Source organism: Varanus komodoensis, unplaced genomic scaffold (genome assembly GCF_004798865.1).
Source record: "Varanus komodoensis strain SLA01 unplaced genomic scaffold, ASM479886v1 scaffold13_3, whole genome shotgun sequence".
Classification (NCBI taxonomy): domain Eukaryota; kingdom Metazoa; phylum Chordata; class Lepidosauria; order Squamata; family Varanidae; genus Varanus; species Varanus komodoensis.
In genome coordinates, this window is record NW_025335409.1 from 17,731,597 (window position 1) to 17,755,085 (window position 23,489).

At 41.4% G+C, this 23,489-nt stretch overlaps 1 protein-coding gene across 1 annotated transcript in view; it reads left to right on the forward strand.

Moving 5' to 3' along the window:
- The window catches only part of SEMA3A (semaphorin 3A), a 220,649-nt gene that overhangs the window by 148,960 nt on the left and 48,200 nt on the right, over positions 1 to 23,489 (forward strand). Inside the window, exon 6 of the mRNA XM_044423275.1 lies at positions 1,423 to 1,542. Coding sequence (XP_044279210.1) covers positions 1,423 to 1,542 — 120 coding nt within the window. The remainder of the gene's footprint in view (positions 1 to 1,422; positions 1,543 to 23,489) is intronic.

Consider the following 23,489-nt stretch of genomic DNA (forward strand, 5'->3'; position numbering starts at 1 on the left):
GAGAGATGCATATGAAGCCTGGTTTCATACCACTTGACCCCACTCCCCGTTGCATGTTGTTACCTACAATGGCTTGCCATGTCATGCCAAGCCAGACTGATTCCTGCAGAATAGTTTGTTTGAGGGCAACAAACTATTCCAATACCCCATGAACTATCCATGATTGGTTGTCCTTTGCTGGAACCCAGGCCACTGATCCCATTGTGGCTGCCAGGAACCTGCTTGCTGGCAGAGCTTCTTGCTAGCAGAGCAACAAAGACCCCTTGCTATTTTGGGCAAGCTCACCACTGCCAGCCATGTCACTGGTGGCATTTCAAGGCCATTGGCACCGACTGGGCTTCTCCCACCAGGATGGCAAATTGCATTCAACTTGCCACAGCATTTTTGCCCCTTTCTTGTTTCCTGACCTCACTAAATCTGGTTCAATAACTGACTTTCACAATCTTCAATTTGACTCTCACTGACAGATCCTTCAAAGTGCCCTATTAGTACCTTGGAAGGGGCATATGCAGCCAACTTTATTTTTAATTGCACTCTTAATGTGTGCAGTGTTTTGTGTTTTTAATGTTTTTAGCCACATGTGCAACTGCTAGAAGTGTAATTGCATGAGTGTGAAAATTGGGATTCTTGGTGGGTTGGGCACATAATGTTGGTGGTTACTGCTGTCACAGTGCAGCAAGAGCCAACCCTGGACATTGATCCAAAACGGATACAAGCACACTTTCTCTTCTCTTTGCTTTCTCTTTTTCTCTTGAGACTCCAGCTGTTTGGAAAAGTGCAAAAGTGTGCCCCACCACTTTTTCTAGGGAATCAGACATAAAATCCCCATTGCCCTATCAAAACCCTATTTTAAAGGGAACCCAGTGTTAGCTGTCAAAATTTCATTTCCCCAGAAAAGTGGGATGCACTTTTGCAGTTTCCCAGGCAACTAGTTTCCCATGTCCCGAGTAAAACTGCAGAAGGGAATTTCAGTAGGTATGTGTTGTTATATTAGGGGGAAAATCTTTTTCTCCTACAACTAGGAAAGATAAAGCGGCCCAGTCTTCTAATGTAAAGGGTCATCCAGTTACCACACAGAATAATTATGTTTGCTTTGTGGGAAACAGACTAAAATCTGTACACATGCCTGCTCTGTTTTGCTTAGCTTGTGTATTTGTTAATAAACGGATGTCACAAATATGTCTGCAGTGCTGCGTCCTCGTGTGGAAGAGGCTGTAAAAGGCTGTCCCTGCAATGAAGATGAGGACCATCCAAGCTCCCAAAAATATATTCAGCTGCAGAACAGATTTTAGCCTGTGCAAATACCTTTCAGTGGGAAATGTCCATCACACATTGGCATTATGAGTTCCGTTGCTGCTTCATAATAAATCATTGCGGTGGGTTCACTCATTCACTGACTCATACTAATGCAATTTGATGCAGATGGTGAACTTTACTCTGGAACTGCGGCAGATTTCATGGGCAGAGATTTTGCCATTTTCCGTACACTGGGGCACCACCACCCAATCAGGACAGAGCAGCATGATTCTCGATGGCTTAATGGTAAGTCAGGCATACCCACCTCTATGTGTTTCATATTTTTAGCAATAGTTAACGAAGCTTAGCATGAAATGCAATTTTCCTTTCAGCACCACCTGTGATGTTTACCTCCTTCCCAACTGTTCAGTACCATCTTGGTGCACAATATTGCCACAAACAAATAAAAGTAACCAGTACTGATTAAATATAAAGTTTGTTTTTAATTATGTTGTTTTTTGCAAGAAGCTTTGCTTTAATACAGGAATGGCCAACATCTGTATTCTGGTGGCTCCTCTATTTTGTGACTAGTGCTTCGATAGCCTGAGGTACCAAGTGATTTCCCCGGTTTCTGTTGAGGCTCTATAATAAAATGGGAGAATCTAGTGCTAAGAACTTCCGGTTGTGGTTTACATGTCAGTATCTGTACTCTAATGTGAGCCCAATTCTTCAAGCAGTGAAAAATTCCAGAGAGGCATTTACCTGGTGACTTCTGGAATTTTGCAGTATTTCTATGTATTTAGAAATATTCATGTAAGCATGGATGGAGGAGTATGATTTAGCATTTCAACAGACACTCAACATCTGTTATGCCCATATTGGTTTTCCAGGGGAGTGGAAGCACCTTACAATGCTTATAAAACATAAAGCACCTTACAAAGCTTAGCTTTCTGACCCTTCCATCCTTAGTCTGACTATAAACTCTCTTGCTCTTTCACTCATGGCCTGATGATATCATTCCCAGCCATAAGATGGAGAAGCGGGGAGGGCTAATTGTCCATGTGCGACTGCAGTAGTGGACTGGATGGACCACTGGTCTGATCCAGCATGGCTTTTCTCATGTTCTTATGTTGTTAAGGCACTGGGCCACTTTGAATATTCCAAGTCCAAGGCTCTGACTATGTACTCCTAGGGATGTTGAGAAATGCATTTGGGGTTGGAAATCCATCGGATTCCCTGGGCTCAGCTCCCTGGACTCCAGTTCTCTTTGCAGCATCCCTGAAGCCAAGTTCCTGGAGAGCTGCCCAGTGTTTACAAGGTGCTCTCCAGAAAGCGAAGCCCAATGCCCTGTGCAAGCAGTTTTCCTCTTCCATGCCATCTGTAGCAGCCCAGATGACTGCTGCACATGGTGTGGAAGATGAACACTGCTAGCGGTCATGTGAGGTTTGCCAGGAATGGAGCCCAGTGTAACTGCTAGCAGTGTTCTTTTTCCACATGACATACAGCAGCAATTTGGAAGGAAATTGGTTGCATGGGACTCACCAGGAACAGAGCCCTGTGTGACTACTAGCAGCAACCCTCCTCGGCATCACCTTTCCCCTGGTTTGGCTCACTTTGCAAGACTGGGCCAAGCATGAGAGGAAGTCTGGGAATAACTAGAGGGACAGGTTCCTCCACGGTTCATCCCAACCCTATGTATGCTTTAGGCCATCCACTTGGACAAGCACAGCAAAGTTCTTGCCAAGCTCTCCTGGGTGACTGCCAGTGCCAGCCACCTTACAAATACTAGAATGCACATTCACAGAAATCTCTAAGTCAAAAATCACTGAGTTGGAAGAAGCCCTGAGAAGCCATCTGGACTAACCTCCGAGCCTATAACTATATTACTTATTTCATACAAGCATACAAAAAAGAGATAAAAACATGCAATTGAAAAATGCCTTTTCTTCTAGCAACTTTAAAAACATTTTTTCTTTTTTTGTAAATGAAACTGCAGATAATATTTATTTTGCCATCTGGTGATTAGCATTGTATAATATTTCCCAGAGCCAGCTAAAAATGGCTTTGGGAGTCTGGATCCTGTCCATAAGATGACAGGCACTACCCATCCTTTGAACTGTGTGCAAAGGTTATAGCTGGAGAAGGTGTCTGCTACTTAAAGTTTCAGCGCATGCATGCAAAATGCACACCAAAACAGAACTGCTTGATAAGTTACTGGTATAATCCCTCTACCATGTCTGCCTCCCTGATTTCTTATACAGCTTACCTTTTCTACTATGGTCTAGAAATACGGGAGCTTTCTAAAGTGCTCCTCAGATCATCTATGATTGCAGTTTAAGAGTTTTTCTTGAAGAACAACAAATAAGACAACTTGGATTTTTCTTCCTTTCTTTTTTGGCCAATCTAAGAGCTCCCAGACTGTTTTACCCTCCTCACAGATTCACACCACCTGATTATAGGAAAAGCTCTTTTATCTTGCATTGCCATACACAGTCCCACCTAATTTCCTGAGAGGAGACCCACTGCCTTTCCCTTCATGCTGAGTTGCTTCCAACTTTCTGCACTGCCTGGGTCCTACCCGGCTGCTCTTGCTTCTAGGACCTCTTTCTGAGGCAAGGCAGTAGCCTGGCAAGTTACTGGCACCTGTGAGCTTGATGTGGGGATGGGAGAGAAATGTGTTCACATTGCATCTTAAAGTGAATTTACTTGAATTCCCACTTTCAAATCGATACTCACAGATTCATGTGTATTTATGAAAAGAACATTTGAACACACATTCTATTAGAACATTTGGGGTAACATTTTTTTCCTTTCAAGGCAGAATTCAAGGTAGTTTACATAATTTTCCTCCTCCTCTCAATCTTATCCTCACAACAACCCTGTGAGGTAGGTTGGGCTGAGAGTCTGTGACCGGCCCACAGTCACCCAGTTGGCTCCATGGCTGAGTGGGGACTAGAATCCAAATAGCCTTAGTCTGAGCCCAGCACTTTTAAACTCTACACCTTACTTGCTCTCTCTAATTAGGCAAACATTTGTGCACAAATGCATATGTTCAAGTAAATGTAGGAAATGTATATGAATTTTTATGTATGCATTTGTGTGGAGGAAAACTTAAAGTTTGGGACAAACCACATTTATGATTGGAAATAATGAGGAACTGGAAGAAACAGACATTGACAGATTTGACCATCTCTGGCATGAAATGAATGTTTCTGAATTCTCAGTATATTTTGGAAATGATATTTGACTTTTTGCACATGTGGAGTTTATTTACATTGAATCACTTCTTTATGCAAGTGCTCACAAGGCACCTTTTGGTTTCTCAAAAGCTCCAGCTGCAAATGTAGGAAGTGTAAAAGCTCTGCCTTTGAAAACCAACTGTTGCCCACAATTGCAAGAAATTCCATGACAGTTTCGGTCCTGTATTGTAAACTTTAAAAAAGGAACAGCAGCAGAAGCGGGAATGCCTTTTTAAATTAGATGGGCACCCTGTGCCAGACATAATGACTCGCTGATTGGGAGGCCTGTAGGCGCTAACATAATATAAATAACAACTATGAACCTCTGCCAAACATATGGCTCCACTCAGTGTTAACATCAGGAGAACAGCCCTGGACAGTTTTTGTGTGTTCCGTTTGTACAAGCGGCATCAAAAGTCATTGCTCTTTAATTTTATTCCAACTTCAGCTAAGATATTCAGAGGACTTCAGAGGATATTCAAGGGTCCCATTGCCCCTTTTTCTATGGGACTTTAACAATAGAAACTTCCGGAAAAATATTTTACTCTGTGACTGAAGAATCCCAAGGGTAAACTGGCTCAAGCAGTCTAGAGCTCAGTCATGCAAATAAAAGTTGCTTTGTGTAGGAGATCCACACACTGACAGCTGAGTAAGGAGAATTTATGCAGCCAGAGAGCGCAGTCATTGTCCACTGTCCCCATGGCTTACTGCCGAGATTGTGTCATTCCTCCCTCTTTGTTTTTGAATGCACTTACCAGTTCCACAGCACTGAATGCGAGTACAGATTTTCCCAAGTTACACCAAGGATGCATCAGAGAAGGTAAAGGGCATCTTTACAATGGGCCAAAGGTGGGAGGAGTGGCTAACTTTACAAGTTTACTCACATAGCTCTCAAGAAATTAAGTTCCGTCCTGATGGTTTTTGTGCAATACAAGCATATGTGTGCCTATGCCCCAATATTACTTACTCATTCTAAAACGATGTAAACTTAGGATTATTTGCACTTTTTGCCCATGAACTGTGGAATACTTACCTAGTTTTTTAAAATGTTTATTTATTTATTTGATGTACTGATTTTAGGTTTTAGTGTAAAAATCTAAACCATCAAAATGCAGTCACAGGGCAAACACATCTCTGTTACCCCATCCTCTCTTTACAGAGCTGAGAGAAAAGATATAGTGTCATGGGATTTTGCAGAAGGGCCTAGCTTTTTATAAGGTTTAATACAGCTTTATGGTATTGCTTTAGCATTATTTCTGTGGCTTTCTGTAAGTGGAATAATAGCCATGCCTAGTTCTCCAGAGACATGGTCTTCATGGTTGCATAAGCAGCTGAGTATGATAAAGGCTGAGTGAGTATTCAAGTGGGGTTGGGGGAAGAAAGAGAAACTGCCCTCTTAAATTTCACAGCCTTTCGGACAGGAAAGAGATCTGTGATCTTCGTACAAAGTTGTACCACATTTTCTAACCATCTTTATCAGCTGCTTCTTTGATGACTTACTGATGGCTGGCCATGTTTAAACACATTGCTATGGAGGCCATATAAGTCCATATAGGGCTTAAACTGGATTTAACCCAATGGAATCTGAAGCGGTATTATGTTTTTCAGAGTATATTTTTGACAAGCGACAGATGTTAAAATATGAAGAATGAGAAAATGGATGAAACTATTATTTCAGTCCATTCTGTAATGTTTCTTTCTTAACATCTTTTTTTAACTCTACTTTCCACTCTTCCAGGATTGGTATACAATTACGCATGGATCCACTTTTTCCTTTACCTAGCACCAAACCACTAAAAGTTAGTGATTCCATGTTAAAGCCAGTGTACTGAGGCCATTATCAGCTGGTAAATAAATGAATTTTGTGTGCTACATCACAACAGAAAAATAGACCATGCTGTAATTAAGTTAACAGGATCCTCTAGGAGATTACTACAAAATGCATGTAAGTAACTCATCATTTACTAAGGTTCAAAAGTATGGCAGACCCCAAGCGGCAGCTTTCAGGTTTAAACAGCAGAAACAGAATCAAATAACTTTTCAGCCACTGGTTTATAAGTCTCTCTGACAGTACCTTTGTTTAAAGCATGGGTCCTCAAACTACGGCCCATAGGCTGGATCCGGGCCGCCATGCCCATTTAACCAGCCCGCTCCAGAGGCTTTGCACTGGCCGTGCACCCATGCGCACATGGGCATGCGGCTTGCTCATGCGGAGATCTGTTTGGATTCATTCAGAAAAAACAGTCTCCTTGCGAGCTAGCCGGCGCCTCACCATGTGCGCACCCGGCAGTGGCTTGCTCGAGGGGAGATCATTTTGGACTTGCTCGGAGAAAACAATCTTCGCTCAAGCAAGCGACTGCCTCGCCCTGGGTGCCCCACCAACCTCGACCCGCACGCCCCCGGCCCCCGACCCACCCCCCTCCCCATGGGCACCTTTCAGCTGGCCCCCTGTTGGAAAAGTTTGAGGCCCCTTGGTTTAAAGGTACCATTTTGCTTGCAGAGGAAGGTTGGAGAAAGCTTGCAAATGTGGGCAAGGTGCACTTGAAAGTTCTCACTTAAATCTTGTTTTTAAATCGTGAAAGAAGTATGTTGTTGTTGTTGTTGTAGTCGTGAAGTCATGTCCAACCCATCGCGACCCCATGGATAACATTCCTCCAGGCCTTCCTGTCCTCCACCATCCCTGGGAGTCCACTTAAGCTCACGCCGACTACCCCAGTGACCCCATCTAGCCACCTCATCCTCTGCCATCCCCTTCTTCTTTTGCCATCTATTGTGCCCAGCATTAGGCTCTTCTCCAGGGAGTCCTTCCTTCTCATTAGGTGGCCAAAGTATTTGAGATTAATCTTCAGGATCTGGCCTTCTAAAGAGCAGTCAGGGTTGATCTCCTCTAGGACTGACTGGTTTGATCGCCTTGCAGTCCAAGGGACTCTCAGGAGTCTCCTCCAGCACCACAATTCAAAGGCCTCAATCCTTTTGCGCTCAGCCTTCCTTATGGTCCAGCTTTCACAGACATACATTGCAACTGGGAAAACCATAGCCTTGACTATACGCACTTTTGTTGGCAGGGTGATGTCTCTGCTTTTTAGTATGCTGTCTAGATTTGCCATAGCTTTCCTCCCCAAGAGCAAGCGTCCTTTAATTTCTTGGCTGCAGTCCCCATCTGCGGTGATCTTGGAGCCCAGGAAAATGAAATCTGTCACTACCTCCATTTCTTGCCCATCTATTTGCCAGGAACTGAGAGGACCGGATCCCATGATCTTAGTTTTCTTGATGTTAAGTTTCAAGCCAAATTTTGCGCGCTCCTCCTTCACCCACATCAAGAGGCTCTTTAGTTCCACTTCACTTTCTGCCATGAGAGTGGTATCATCTGCATATCTGAGGTTGTTGATATTTAAGTCCACCTGGTGATTCCTCTAGCCCCTCCTTTCTCATGATGTGCTCTGCATATAAGTTAAATAGGCAGGGCGACAGTATACAGCCTTGCCGAACTTCTTTCTCAATTTTGAACCAATCAGTGGTTCCGTGTCCAATTCTCACTGTTGCTTCCTGACTCGCATATAGGTTTCTTAAGAGACAAATAAGATGGTCTGGTACTGCCATCTCTTTAAGAACTTGCCACAATTTGTTCTGATCCACACAGTCAAATGCTTTAGCATAGTCAATGAAGCAGAAGTAGATGTTTTTCTGGCACTCCCTAGCTTTCTCCATGATCCAGCATATGTTGGCTATTTGGTCTCTAGTTCCTCTCCCTCTTTGAAATCCTGCCTGTACTTCTGGTAGTTCTCGGTCCACAGCCTGCTGGAGCCTAGCTTGTAGGATTTTGAGCATAACTTTTTTAGCATGTGAAATAAGAGCAATGGTGCGATAGTTTGAACATTCTTTGGCATTGCCCTTCTATGGGATTGGAATGTAAACTGACCTTTTCCAATCCTGTGGCCACTGTTGAGTTTTCCACATTTTCTGTCATACTGAGTGTAGCACTTTTACTGCATCGTCTTTTAGGATTTTGAATACCTCAGCTGGAATACTGTCACCTCCACTGGCTTTGTTGTTGCTCAGACTTCCTAAGGCCCATTTGACTTCACATTCCAGGATGTCTGGCTTGAAGGTCAGTGACCACCCCATCGTGGTTATCAGGGAAGTTAAGCTCTTTCTTGTATAATTTCTCTGTGTAATCTTGACAAATCTTCTTAATCTCTTCTGCCTCTGTTAGGTCCCTGCCATTTTGCTCCCTTATCAGGCCCGTCTTTGCATGAAACGTTCCCTTCATATCACCAATTTTCTTGAAGAGATATCTGGTCCTCCATGTTCTATTGTTTTCTTCTGTTTCTTTGCACTGTTCATTTAAGAAGGCATTCTTATCTCTTCTAGCTATTCTCTGGAATTCTGCATTCAATTGGGAGTATCTTTCTCTTTCTCCTTGCCTTTCACTTTCCTTCTTTCCTCAGCTATTTGTAAAGCTTCCTCAGACAGCCATTTTGCTTTCTTGCATTTCTTTTTCTTTGGGATGGTTTTAGTTGCTACCTCTTGTACAATGTTGCAAACCTCCGTCCATAGTTCTTCAGGCACTCTATCAGATCTAATTCCTTGAATCTATTTTTCACCTCTACTGTATATTAATCAGGGATATGATTTAGGTCATACCTGAGTGGCCTAGTGCTTTTCCCTACTTTCTTCAATTTAAGCCTACATTTTGGAACAAGAAGGTCATGATCTGAGCCACAGTCAACTCTTGGTCTAGTTTTTACTGACTGTATAGAGCTTCTCCATCTTTGGCTGCAGAGCACATAGTCAATCTGATTTCTGTGTTGACCGTCTGGTGATGTCCATGTGTAGAGTCGTCTCTTGGGTTGTTGGAAAAGAGTGTTTGTTATGACCATCGTATTCTCTTGACTAAATTCTATCAGCCTGTGCCCTGCTTCGTTTTGTACTCCAAGGCCAAACTTTTCTGTTATTCCAGTTATCTTTTGGCTTCCTACTTTAGCATTCCAATCCCACAGGATGATAAGGACATCATTTTTTGGTGTTAATTCTAGAAGGTGTTGTAGGCCTTCATAGAACTGGTCAACTTCAGCCTCTTCAGCACCAGTGGGTGGGGCATACACTTGGACTATTGTGATGCTGAATGGTTTTCCTTGGATTCGAACTGAAATCATGCTGTCATTTTTGGAGATTGAATCCCAGTACTGCTTTTCTACTCTTTTATTGACTATGAAGGCTACTCCATTTCTTCTGAAGGATTCTTGCCCACAGTAGTATACCTGATGGTCATCTGAAATAAATTCACCCATTCCTGTCCATTTTAGTTCACTAATTCCTAAGATGTCGATGTTCAGTCTTGTCATCTCTTGTTTGACCATATCCAACTTGCCTTGATTCATGGATCTTACATTCCAGGATCCTATGGAGTATAGATCTTTGCAGCATCGGACTTTCCTTTCACCACCAGATACATCTGCAACTGAGTGTCCTTTCGGCTTTGACCCAGTCGCTTCATTCTTTCTGGTGCTACTAGTACTAGCCCTCTGCTCTTCCCCAGTAGCATATTGGACACCTTCTGACCTGAGGGACTCATCTGCCGGGGTCATATCTTTTTGCCTTTTGGTACGGTCCATGGGGTTTTCATGGCAAGGATACTGGAGTGGGTTGCCATTTCCTTCTCCAGTGGATCACGTTTTGTCAGAGCTCTCTGCTATGACCTGTCCATTTTGGGTGGCCCTGCACAGCATAGCTCATAGCTTCATTGAGCTACGCAAGCCCCTTCGCCACGACAAGGCAGTGATCCATGAAGGAGGAAAAGAGTATATAACATTCTATATACTGACACAGAAACTTCAAAAACTATAACCCTCTCAAGCCTGCCCCTGTCTATCATCTCTGGGCCTCATGTTCTAAATACATAGACATCCATTGCTTACATCCCAGGTCTGGCAAATTGAAAAAGGGAAAGCCTGCTCCATTGAGCTCTACTTATTTTCTGCCCACTTCTGATTCTGTGATCACACTGAGCTGAGGTTGAGGGGTGGTTTCTTAAATTCTGACTCTGAGTTGAACAATGATGTGTATTTTTTCAAATAATAATGACATTGTAGCAAAGAAACACTGGAACCATGTGGAAATAGCAAAATCGACCAATTTACATAAATCTAATCAGATGATTCTGCACAAATTGTGATCTAGCCACATGGTTTGAGATGCTTATCTGCTCAAATTTCAGTAGCTGTTTAAAAACTACTGATCTGAGTCCCACTTGGAGATTGAAGAATGCACAGTGGTTTGAAGTAAATTGGGACTAGTAGAGAGCTAATGAACTAGAATCCAGCAGCCAAATCATGAAAATTAATTGGATTTTAACCCCTCACACTTCTTTAACACAAAGACTTCCAGAAGCTTTACAAACAACACTTGAAATGCCACCTAAAGCCTCCTCTTTAAGTAAAAACTAGAAAACCTGTTTTAGTTCACCAGTCAATCTCCATAATCTTTTGTAATCCTTTTGAAAATTACCAATCCATTCTTGCATGGATTTTTGTAATCAAAGACAGTGATGTTCAGAAATTCCCAATATTTAAAGATTCACTCTGTCACCCTGCCCAGTTCTTCCCACCCATGTGTCCTTCATGGATTTTGCTGATAGTCTGCCTGTAACTAAGTTTTGGCACTCCCAGACGGATTCCCATTCCTGCACCCAGGAGCTCCTAAACTCCAGGTGATTCCAGTATTTCAGTTTTCTTGCCTGGGATAAATAGAGGCTGACCAACTCTGGACTCTCAGCTTTGGTTGATCCTATTCTATACTCCATCTCCTGGTGCCGTCTGTCCTGTAAAGCTTTGTTCAGGCTGAAGAAAGTATCTTCTTTTTACTGTAGTTGTGAATGGATTCCCCTCTTTAGGGAAAAGTGGAATAAAAGGTGTCACTCCCTCTTTGTGTATTCCTGTCTTTAATACCCACTGCATTTTTTTCCCTTTCGCTCACAGAAGCTGAAGTGTTCACAGCATAGCCTCCTTACCAATATCACTTCTCTTTCTTGTTCTCCACCACTTCTTTCTCTGGGAAAGCTCTCCATAGCTAACAATTACATTTCCATTTTATTTACTTTTTCAATACAATTCCATTTCAGGAAAAGCTGTTGGGTAGTTCCAGATGAGGCTTTTATTGTGCAGTTGCCCTGTCTCTGGGGCAGCCTTTCCATAGCTGGCCATTAAATTACCATTTTATTACTTTTTCAGCCAAATAGCCAGATGGGTCTCACTGGTGCTCTCTGCAGTTCTAAGGAGCTACCCAACAAGGTCTTTTGGGACCATCTCAGCAAATGCCCTGTTCTCTTCCCTGAAGACATGTAAGCTTCTTCTCCCCCCGCCCTCACACGCATATCCACACATAAGAGAAAATGTGTTTCAGGTTAGTTTTGAGAGGGAGATCAAATGTGCTAAGTTCTCCATATTCAGGACAACCCCCTGCTCAAGATTTAATAAATCTGAATGTAGGGAAAACCTAAACTGACAGACTTGCTCATCTAGGCCTAGGTCTTCAGCACTTCCAGATGTGGGTACTGTCATACAATTACCTTATTCACAGAAGTTCCAGATGGCAACATGTAACCTTCTTGTAATGCTCTGCTGTTTTCGTATCACTGCTTAACAAGAATAAAAAAGCTGTCAAGGAGGAAAAGATGAAATATCAGCACAGCGTCTTTTTACTGGCTAGGAATCATGCATGTGGAAGCAAGCTTTGTCCTTGAGTACTTAAAAGGAGCACTCCAGACCTTGACCGACTGGTCTGAGGTTAAATACACTCTGGTCCTATATATTTGGTAAACATGCTAGCTTTTGGGGTGACTGTACTAGAGAGGCAGTAGCCTGACTCTTGGCAAAAGACAGCTGATTTGATAGTGGGGAGAGTTTTCCTAGCCCATTTGAGTTATAGTCATCCAAATGATTGTTGCTCCAGAAGAGTTGATTGACTGAACATGGAAAAGCGAGCTGTAGGCACACGTCTCTTCCAAGCATAGTAACTCTATTAAGTAAAACAACTGGGATTTTTTTCAATGAATACATTTACATCTGGATTGCATCTGTACATCTTTGCTGCTTTGGTTACTCTTAAAGGCAATTTATACCTAGCCTCTGCAGTATGACTGTTATTTCCTGTACAAGCTAATCTATAACTTGGAGCTAAGTTGTTGTTCCAGTTATGCAAGGGGAAGTGAAGGTTTCCAATTTGTAACCCCACAACACTCACAAGCACATTTTCCATGAGTGTGTAGGGCTGCTTAAGGAAAAGAATTTAGGATTCTGGCCTCTACATGGGAGTTGCATGGCATGGTTGGTTCATGTATTAAGTTATCTCAGCAACTTTTCAAGCCACTAGGAAGCCACACCAAACAGAACTGCCCATCCCATGGGATGATTACTGAATTTAGACATTACAGGTGGTACAGAATACATCATCAGGGAGACAGAAGCTTGTTACTGGGGCAATGTATAAATTAGCTGTACAAACCACTTAACTCAGTATGCTGCAGCCAGTCTGCATCCATAAATTCAAACTTTCCAAACCTAAGACCCACCTTTAACCCTACCCTGCAACATGGGATTCATATTTAAGTTTTTACCATATACATCTGTCTTTCTTTCTGTGTTTCAGGTTTTTTGCTTCCCTTTCACATCTGTCTTCTTCCTACTCCTCTCTTTCTCTTACACACTCTCATACACATATAGGCCTCCACACACTTTTCCCTTATCCTTTTCTTAAAAAAGAACAACAGCAAAACAAGCAAGCAAAGCTGTGAAGCTGCTTCCACTGCGATTCATCTTAACATGGGATGCTTGTTGCTTTTGCTCAGCACGTGCAGCTCTGTGCTGGGTTTTCCATTGCAGTGATCCAGGCTGCAATGAATTTCTGTGCCTGAAATAAAGTGAAAGGTGGGCTCTTGAGGAAATTATTAGTCATTTGCATCTCTCTCTCACACACACTTTCTGCCTTTATTATTATTATTATTATTATTATTATTATTATTATTATTATAACATTTCTATGCCGCCCCTTGCCGAAACCTCGGGGCGGCTTACAACATGATAAAATACATTGAAATACAGTAGTACATAATAAATTACCATTAAATATAACAATACAAAAAATACATTGATTTACAAATACAAAATTAAAATTATCAGTATAAAATAAAAATATAGGAGGAGAAAGAGAAGGAAGAAGAAGTTGCCCAGGCCAGATCATATGTTTTAACAATTGAAATGATGTTTCAATAAAAAGGTCTTTACCTGGCGCCGAAAAACCAGTAACGACGGTGCCAGGCGGACCTCTTTGGGGAGTGAATTCCATAGGTTGGGCGCCACCGCAGAGAAAGCCCTCCTCCGGGTACTTACTCTCCTAATTTCTTTCATGGAGGGTTCCCGGAGAAGGGACTCTCCCGCAGATCTCAAAGATCCCGCAGATCTTTATCTCATCTATTCCTGAAGTGAGTCTTTACTGCAAACAATCAGTGAATGTGCTGACATCACAATGCCCCATAACCATGTGAATTTACTTTCCTGATGACATCACTGAATAGAAAGAAGCCCTCATGTTTCCCTTAGCCCCCTCATGCAGGAAGCAAAGAAGGAACATATCCTCACTTGAAGGCTTCTGAGCCGACGTTCCTGACCTTGCTGCCTGCATAGAAAGAACTTCACCAGCACCTGAGACTAGTTCTCTAGTTATATGTGGCAAAATTCTGAAAGGGGATGCTTGTTCAGATCCAGGTGTATGTCCTGCTGGAATTAATGTTGTGTGGTGGGATCTCAGCTACATTTGTATTCACAGTCACATGCATAAGAATATGGATCTCAACCATTTGGAATACAAATCCGGATCTGCAACCCAGTCCACCTTTCCCTGCAACCAGTCAGCTAAGCCTAGTGGAACAGCAGAATAGGAACATCAGCTGGTTGTCCAAGGAGTGAGCACAGCTCCCTCCTCACCCTGACACCCAACCTGATAAATATTTGCACACCCTTTCACAAGGGCATAAAAGCATTTAGGGCAGGGAGGTGAAGGAGTTAAGGCAGCACTTTATCAGAGATTGAAAGGACCTTTGAAAACTTACTCCCTCTTTTGGTGGCATGCTAACCTGTTTGAAGCTAGAAGCCCAATGATCTAATGTGTATTATGAATACTCTGTGGAACCATCACAGCTTTTTGTGTACTTTCAGACTGAATAGTACTTCTTTCTGCTCCGTAGTATAAAGCGCACAAAAGGATAGGGGCATCTCGCCCTTGTCTTCAAGAGTTTTGTTGAGTGAGGAGCATAATAGCCCACCCTATTTTCTGTGAACAAAATGTTGACTTCATAGGGGAAATCCCATCATGGAACCCAAGATAATGTTGCTGTGTCTTGAATGCTTACCCTTCCCCACTCCTGTGACAATTAGTTTAATTAGCGCTGACCCCATCAATACAAATTTCCTCTTTTCAAGCTACCATATTCAGAGTCTGGTGGGCATTAAGAGATTCACTGTTGACTACATAATTTGAGTTCATGTGTGTGGCAGATACGAGTGAGGAGAATTGGTCCAAAAAGTGAATGCCACAACAATGCATGTCATTGCAGCTTGATCGCCTCTGCTGACATAGCTCTCAATAGCTCTCCCTCTGTGAAAATAGGGACTGTTTGCAAATTAATTAGTTTCTGGCAACAGCTTGATTGTTGACCCAGAGTTTGTAGAGTGGAAGAACAATCAGATTAGTGTGTTCAATACAAAGGCCCAGTGCGACGCTGGAGTGTGGTTTGCCAAACAGTTCAGGGCATGAATGGAGTGAAGCAAATTCTTCTTTGGAGGCACCATGGCAAAGGTTAAGTGTGATGTGACTGAGGCACATGGGCTGTAAAGGTGGGATAGGGAGAAGAGGGATTAGAAATGTTCATCTGCATGAAGCTGGCTAATGCTAATTAACTTTTGGAGTGCTGTCCGCAATACTTGGAAGAGTATGAGGTTCTTTCAGAAGGCAAAAATGCATTCTTATTAAATAGTAAAAATGGGCAAAATAGGAGTATTACCAAGATCCAAATGAATTGCACACTTTCCATGAAAATGTAAGGATCTTAATGTTCATCTAACAGCTCAGTTCTTTCCATATTCAGAAGTCCCTCTAAGAGTTTAGTGAGGCTTTCCTCCAAGTAAGTGCTGCGCAATTACAACCATGGCTGTTTAAGTCTTTGAACAGGATCAGATAAACTTAATTAAATAAATATCTTCAATTCCTCAACACTGAAAATGTTTGTATTTCAATACAAATGTTAAAATTATTCAACAGGTATTCAGTTGTGCAATCACAGCCAAGGTTATAGATCTGTGATGGATCGATATTAGTTTTAAGGGGGAGCTGTTGATATACAATTTAATATAACAATGGGCATTTCTTTTATTGGAAATATGTTTTTCTTATTTTCAGATGGATTCTCAATGTTTAGCAAACTTGCATTAGGATACTTCTATTCTACCTAGGAATGAAGAGTATTCATTGCTTTTTTATTTTCATTTCAACTAGGATGGTACAGCATAACTTTCTGTTGAATTTTGCCCCATAGCTTCTATTTGTTGTTGGAAGAAGAAGCTGACAAAGCAAAATTGTTAAAAAAAAAAAAGTAATTCCTACAGTACTGTTAAGTTGACTCATGTAGCAAAGAGGAAGTTACCACCTGGCAACAATATCCAGGAAAGAGGAAGTAAAGTCAATAGTGGAAGGAATGCATCATGTTTAACAATGCAGATGATTCCATATGTGTTAAACTTATAAGTTTATATGCATTGCTTTATTCCTGCACCTTATTTAAAAATACCAAGCTTGAAAATAAATATCCTGTGATATTATTCAACACTTTATTGCAGGTGAGCTTTTTTCTTAAGGAGGTATGTTCAGCTCTTCCCAAAAAATTTAAAGAGATTCATCAGATTCTTTGGTAGATAAAATATCCAGAAACCAAACCATTCTTCTCCATGAATGAGTTGTTTTTCTAGTCTTAATGAAACACTTTTGGCTTGCTTCAAAATTCCTCAAATACTTCACTTGAGGATAAATCACTAAACGCATGTTGAATTTCATTTCACATGAAATTGTGATGGCAGCTCTGTCATTTGATGCCTCCTGTTACTGTCCTGCACTTCACATTTAGCTAAACTGAGTTGGAAAGAGAAAAAGAAAAAAATAGTCGCGATAGCTGATCATACCTTCATTAGCCATGAACAATTCCTGAACCATTCTTAGGTTATTTATTCAGGAGTACATAAAACAATGCTATTCAGTTGCACATCTGCACAATCTGTCTAGATGTAATTGTCACACTAAAACAAAAATGCTGGTCTTGGGTTACACTACACAGCATCAATCATTACACTTTCAGCAAGGATCTTCTGTTATAGGAGGATTGTTCTTGTGACAGAGTGTGCTCAGCTTTATATAGTTTTCCATGGAAATCTATGATTTATTTTGAACCAATCCACTAGTTCATGTTTGCAAACAGTGCTTGGCAAACAGATACTACATTTGGCCACATGCTCACTGAAATGTACTGTAGAAAAAGGTGGATAGACTTAAAACAGAACTTTTGATGGTTGACCCAAAACAGCACAGGAGTATTTGATGGCTTTCCCCAATAAGAACATCTTGGCCTCTCTTTTTGATCAGGCGCATTGCTTTGAAGGAAAGTGAGCAAGGCGTTAGCTCACACATTTCTCTGTGATGACAGTTAGCTGAGTAAGAAATATATACATGAAGGCACTGCTGCTGATCCTCACGGAGCTATGCAGAGTCATGCATATGCAGACGGTGACGGTTCTTTGGCAATATTTATTTACATATGTGCTGTGATGTGAATGGAAACATTCAATGGAGAATTGTATTTAAGAGGTTATTTCTGCGTGTGCAGATGGAAATGCAGACAGAATGAAAGTTCCCTTGCAAGCTTGCTGACCACACCTTCATCTTCCATACACTCGTCCTCCCTGGGTATAGATCCTGTGAGTATCCAGCACTGCCAATGCACTGAAACACCCACTTCTGCGATGGGACTGGCCAGCAGAATTTGCAGAAGGGACACCCACTGAAAGCCCTGTCTTGGAAGCTGTTGGTTCAGCTAGTTCCCTGGGTTGGGTTAGCAAGAGCTAGCTTCCCTTTCCATTGATGGTTGTTAGCACTAGTCCAGTGTGTTGAGTGCTGCAGATTACCTCTGCCTGTATGCATACAACTAGTATGTGCTGTACTGGGAACTGTACTCTGAAGTTTAATGGATACAGAGTACAAGAGTCACATGGAGATAGCTTCTACAAATGTAGGTTCTGTGTTCAGGTCAGGTATATAATGAAATATTTGAAGCTTTACAGCAACATTTCCCAATGTAGTGCCCGCCAGATAGTTTGGATTTCAACTTGGCCAATGGCCAAGAATGCTGGGAGCTGCAGTCCAAAAGATCTGGAGGTTACAAGGCTGGGGACTTGCTGCAGAATATATGGCCAGAATATTATGCCATGCCTTGTTATCCTTTTGGTCTTTTGCAGTTCCAATACTGAAAACATGTGGGCACTGTAACTCTTTTCCTATGTAGATCATTTAGGTGGCAGCCTTATAAAGACATGTCTGAGACTATGTTCTGACATACTCAATGGGATTTTGAGTAAACATGGAATTGACTCTTAATTACAGATTTCCATGTTATCACTAAAGGAAGAGCACAAAATTGCATTTACGAATTTGCAACAGAAGAGAGAGAGAGAGAGAGAGAGAGAGAGAGTGAGTGTGTGTGTGTGTGTGTGTGTGTGTGAGTGAGAGAGAGAGAGAGAGAGAGAGAGAGAGAGAGAGAGAGAGAGAGAATGATTAGTGACTCTAATTGTGTCCTTTGGGACTTGTGCTGCCTTTTCAGCTTAACACACAATATGATTTGAATTATGGCTTGTGCAAAGATGTACCATGGATTTGCACTCTTGTTTCTAACCATTTATAGTTCAGTGAGCTTTAACCTCTTTGAGCCTGAAAATTAAATAGTGTTGTTGCTGCTATCAAGCTGATAGCTGTTGGGTGATTGCTTAAATACTTGCATTTCAAGTGTTCAAAAGTCTAGGTGTAAGTCTGCCATAGACATACATTATAGAACTGCATTCAGGAACTATGTAAAGATCTAACTTAAACTGCTACTACAGTAAATTTATGAGAACCAAATATAAACAAACCCTTGCAGACCTGGGCCTGCTACTGTTCCAATTAGTTTAACAGGTCCATCGTTTTCATCATCCTTCTTATTTCATTACATTTATACACTTCATTTTCCTGTTTGCTAGGAACCAAGATGGTTTTCAGGTTTCTCTTTTCTTCAATTTTGTCATTAGAACAACATTGTGAGATAGTTTAGGCTCCAAGTCAGTGACTGACCCAAAGCCATCCAGTTAGCTTCACGGCTGAATGGAAGCTTGAACTTGGATCTCTCAAGTCTCAACCCAACACTCAGACCACTCCAACACAGTACACAGTACCCTATGCTACAAAGGGTTATTTGCATTGTCAGAAGTGAATTTGCCTTATGACACACAGGGCTGCGATCCCAAACACACATACTTTCAAGTAAATTCTATTGGAAGCAATGCATGGTTAAAATCTGGATTTGGACAAGGGCCCATGAACCACATCACATTTCAAACTAGGTAAATATAAACTTTTCAAATATCACTAATTAATGGAAAGGGAAAATGAAAATATGAGTGAGAGTTGTGTAATTCAGCCTTCCCCAACCTGGTGGCCTTCAGAGGCATTTGGACCGCAACTACTAGAATTCCTATCCAGCATTAACAAAATGTGAACTTCCACTAGTAGTCAGAAGTGGTTTCATTTGTCTCAGAATATCAACTAGTTCTGTTGTGTACGTAGGCCATTCCTAGGAAGGTAGATAAGTATTCAGTGCCCCACCTAAACCTGAAGTTTTCTCAAATATAGTCCAACAAATGCATTTATGCACTCCTGTGCCACCTTTGTTTTTACACATGTTTGGGGTTTAGGGAGAGATCTCCATACATTATAAAAATCCAAATAAAATGTATCACACAATGTTAAAATCTGAGATGCACCACAAATTATTAGCTCATTTGTCGACTCAATAAATAATTAATATATCATGTAATATGATATGGTACTTTCATAACTGCAATATTACAGAAAAACTGGTAATAAAATTCTGGTGTGTGTCAGGTGTTTTGTGTATGTGTGTATTTATGAAGCAGCTGTAACTGGAAAAGCCCAATCAGAGCTTTTATTGTACATGCAGTTATGTTGACTATCGGCATCAAGAATGTCTTGAAAGTTCATTGAAACGTACTTAAAGTGTTGAAGTACCAATTTTATCCAGATCTTGTAGAATTCCATTCCATTCAGATATCCATGGTATTATTTCAGATGGAACTCCAATGAACTTTATGTTTTTGTGGAAGGGATTCATTATCCTTGTAAGTATACTTCATACAGGAGGGTAATAAGTTCAAGGGAAATTAACTGCCTTTGGAAATACCTGATCCAACATAATAGATGATGTAAACTTTATGTTAATTTTATTGCTGTTATTAACTAATCACAGCACCTCAACAATCTCTGGCATATGCTGACATAATTTGTCACTGAGTTATTTTACGGGGTCCTAGAAGACATATATGCAGTAAACCAGATTTATGATTGATCCTGTTCTGAGGGAAAAGGAAGAAAACTGTACCTGTATTGCTATGAGGGAACCATGGAAGAGCACATTTGTGAAATTATAGTTCAACACCCTGAATATTTTCCCCAACAGTGTCAAAATCAGCTTGGTTTTCATCAGAAGAGCCCAAACAGAGAAGGAAAAAAGCTCTCTTTCTCTACACTAATGTTTCTCTTCAGATCACAGCTTCCACAGCTGCACTACATAAGAAAAAGTGGAAAGTGTCCATAAGAAAACAACACAGACATCTATGTAATGTGTAATTTCAGCATAGTTCTCTCTCTTTCTCTCCCCCTCCCCCCTCCCCCCCTCTTTCTTTTGCTCTCTCTTGCTCTCACTCTCTCTCGCTCACTCTAGGCACACACACACAAACACAGAAACCCTAGTTCAGTGGGGCCAGAACTATGTCATTCGAAGGATGAGGAAAAACCTTAAAAGTCCTGACTAGGGATGGACAAGATTTTAATTTGGTGCACCTTTTGATAAGTTACCAAAATTCTTCATAAATGGCATGGACATTTTAAATAGATTTGTTATTTGTGCCCATCTGGGTCTAAAGCTTTGAGTACTTAGCACTAGATCTGACTTTTGGGCTTGACTCTGTGCAGACAACTATCTCCGTGGAGCTGAATCAGAATGGCTCTTCTCTCTCCTTTGAGTTCTCACCTGTTCACCTGTAGTGCTGAATGACACTACAGACAGAGAAAGCTCCCATATATCTGCCTGCCCAGTAATGTCTAGTGTGGAGGGCTTCTCCAAGGCCTCAAACTGGGGTCTTTCTAGGAATCAGCTAGCCAGTGGATATGTTTAACTGAATGAGCCAAGGACTGAACCTGTAACACATGGGCACTGCCAGTGCTAGGATCCTACGGGGATATAAATATGTAAGCCAAAGCAAACAAGCAATAATCCTGAAGAGAGTTGAAAATTTGCCATGCAGATTCCATGCATGAAATCAAAGTTAAAAGAGTTTATAGAATTCATGGCAAGAAATAAAACCTTTTAGCGATAAATAAGAAGCAGAAGATGAAGATTTGGGAGCAGGTAGATTTGGTGACTTGCAAACCTGGCAAATTAAGCTATTGTAAAATGAGTTTAAAAGGTTAAGGTGAGATCTACTAACATGGGGAATAAAGAAAGGAGAGCACTACCGCAAATTAACATCCTAGCCTGAAGACTGTTGAAAATTATCCTTATGTATTCTGCATTAGAGCCCAACAGTGAGCCAACACTAGTGCTGTCAGAATTATGTACATGATGATTTATTTCCTTGCTTGCACAGCTTGTCTTGATTTTGTAAAGAAAATGTATTTTCAATTACTTTAACAGCAAGATAGATGAGGTGGAAGGATACAATGTGACTACCAATCTTGACAAATATTTCCATGTATGTAATATAGCCCCTGATCTACATTCTGCATACAGCTAGTTTTTCAAGTGCACAAAGAACCAAATACCGCAATGGAGCTTTCCATCAGAAGTCCTTGACATTTTATGACCTTCTGCCCCAGTCTGCAGCAAGAGTTCTGCTTTAAAAAACAAAACAAGTATTTCTACCTTTCCTTCCTATTCTTCTTTCTTTCTCACCTCCCATCTTAATCTTACAATTTCTGTTCCTCTCATTGCAACTTTATTTCTTAAAACAATATTCACAAGAGAAATAACACAGAGTTGAACCACCTGTTATGATAAACACAGGCCTATTGGATGGTATGAAAATGAAATAAATATAATAAATATGTCCATATATCTGCATTTCTGTGGCCAGATTGTGCATAACTGGCCAGATAAGCAATAAAATGCATAGAACTGTGACGTTAGGTTCACTATGGATAAGTGTTATTGGTGATGCACTTGTTGTTACATTGCATTTGTATCCCACCTTTTCCCTTCTGAGGAGCACAAGGAGGTTTACATAGCTCCATTGCATCTCACAACAACAATCCTGTGAGGTAGGTTGGGCAAAGATTAGTGACTGGCCAGTTACCCAGTCACTGCCTTGTCGTGGCGAAGGGGCTTGTGTAGCTAAATGAAGCTATGAGTTATGCCATGCGGGGGCACCTGAGATGGACAGGTCATAGCAGAGAGCTCTGACAAAATGTGATTCACTGGAGAAGGAAATGGCAACCCACTCCAGTATCTTTGCCAGGAAAACCCCATGGACAGTACCAAAAGGCAAAAAGATATGACCCCAAAAGATGAGCCCCTCAGGACTGAAGGTGTCCAATATGCTACTGTGAAGAGCAGAGGGCTAGTACTAGTAGCACCAGAAAGAATGAAGCGACTGGGTCAAAGCCGAAAGGACACTCAGTTGCAGATGTATCTGGTGGTGAAAGGAAAGTCCGATGCTGCAAAGATCTATACTCCATAGGAACCTGGAATATGAATGAAGGCAAGCTGGATGTGGTCAAACAAGAGATGACAAGACTGAACATCGACATCCTAGGAATCTGTGAACTAAAATGGACAGGTATGGGTGAATTTAATTCAGATGACCATCAGGGTTTACTACTGCGGGCAATAATCCCTCAGAAGAAATGGAGTAGCCTTCATAATCAATAAAAGAATAGAAAAAGCAGTACTGGGATTCAATCTCCAAACTGACAAAATGATCTCAGTTCGAATCCAAGGCAAAACATTCAAAATCACAGTAGTCTAAGTCTATGCCCCAACCACTGGTGCTGAAGAGGCTGAAGTTGACCGGTTCTATGAACACCTACAACATCTTCTAGAATTAACACCCAAAAATGTTGTCCTTATCATCATAGGGAATTGGAATGCTAAAGTAGGAAGCCAAAAGATAACCGGAATAACAGGCAAGTTTGGCCCTGGAGTACAAAATGAAGCAGGGCACAGGCTGATAGAATTTAGTCAAGAGAATATGATGGTCATAGCAAACACTCTTTTCCAACAACCCAAGAGACGACTCTACACATGGACATCACCAGATGGTCAAGACAGAAATCAGATTGACTATGTGCTCTGCAGCCAAAGATGGAGAAGCTCTATACGGTCTGTAAAAACTAGACCAGGAGCTGACTGTGGCTCAGATCATGAGCTTCTGGTTGCAAAATTTAGGCTTAAATTGAAGAAAGTAGGGGAAAGCACTAGGCCACTCAGGTATGACCTAAATCATATCCCTGATGAATATACAGTAGAGGTGACAAATAGATTTAAGGAATTAGATCTGATAGACAGAGTGCCTGAAGAACTATGGATGGAGGTTTGCAACATTGTACAAGAGGTAGCAACTAAAACCATCCCAAAGAAAAAGAAATGCAAGA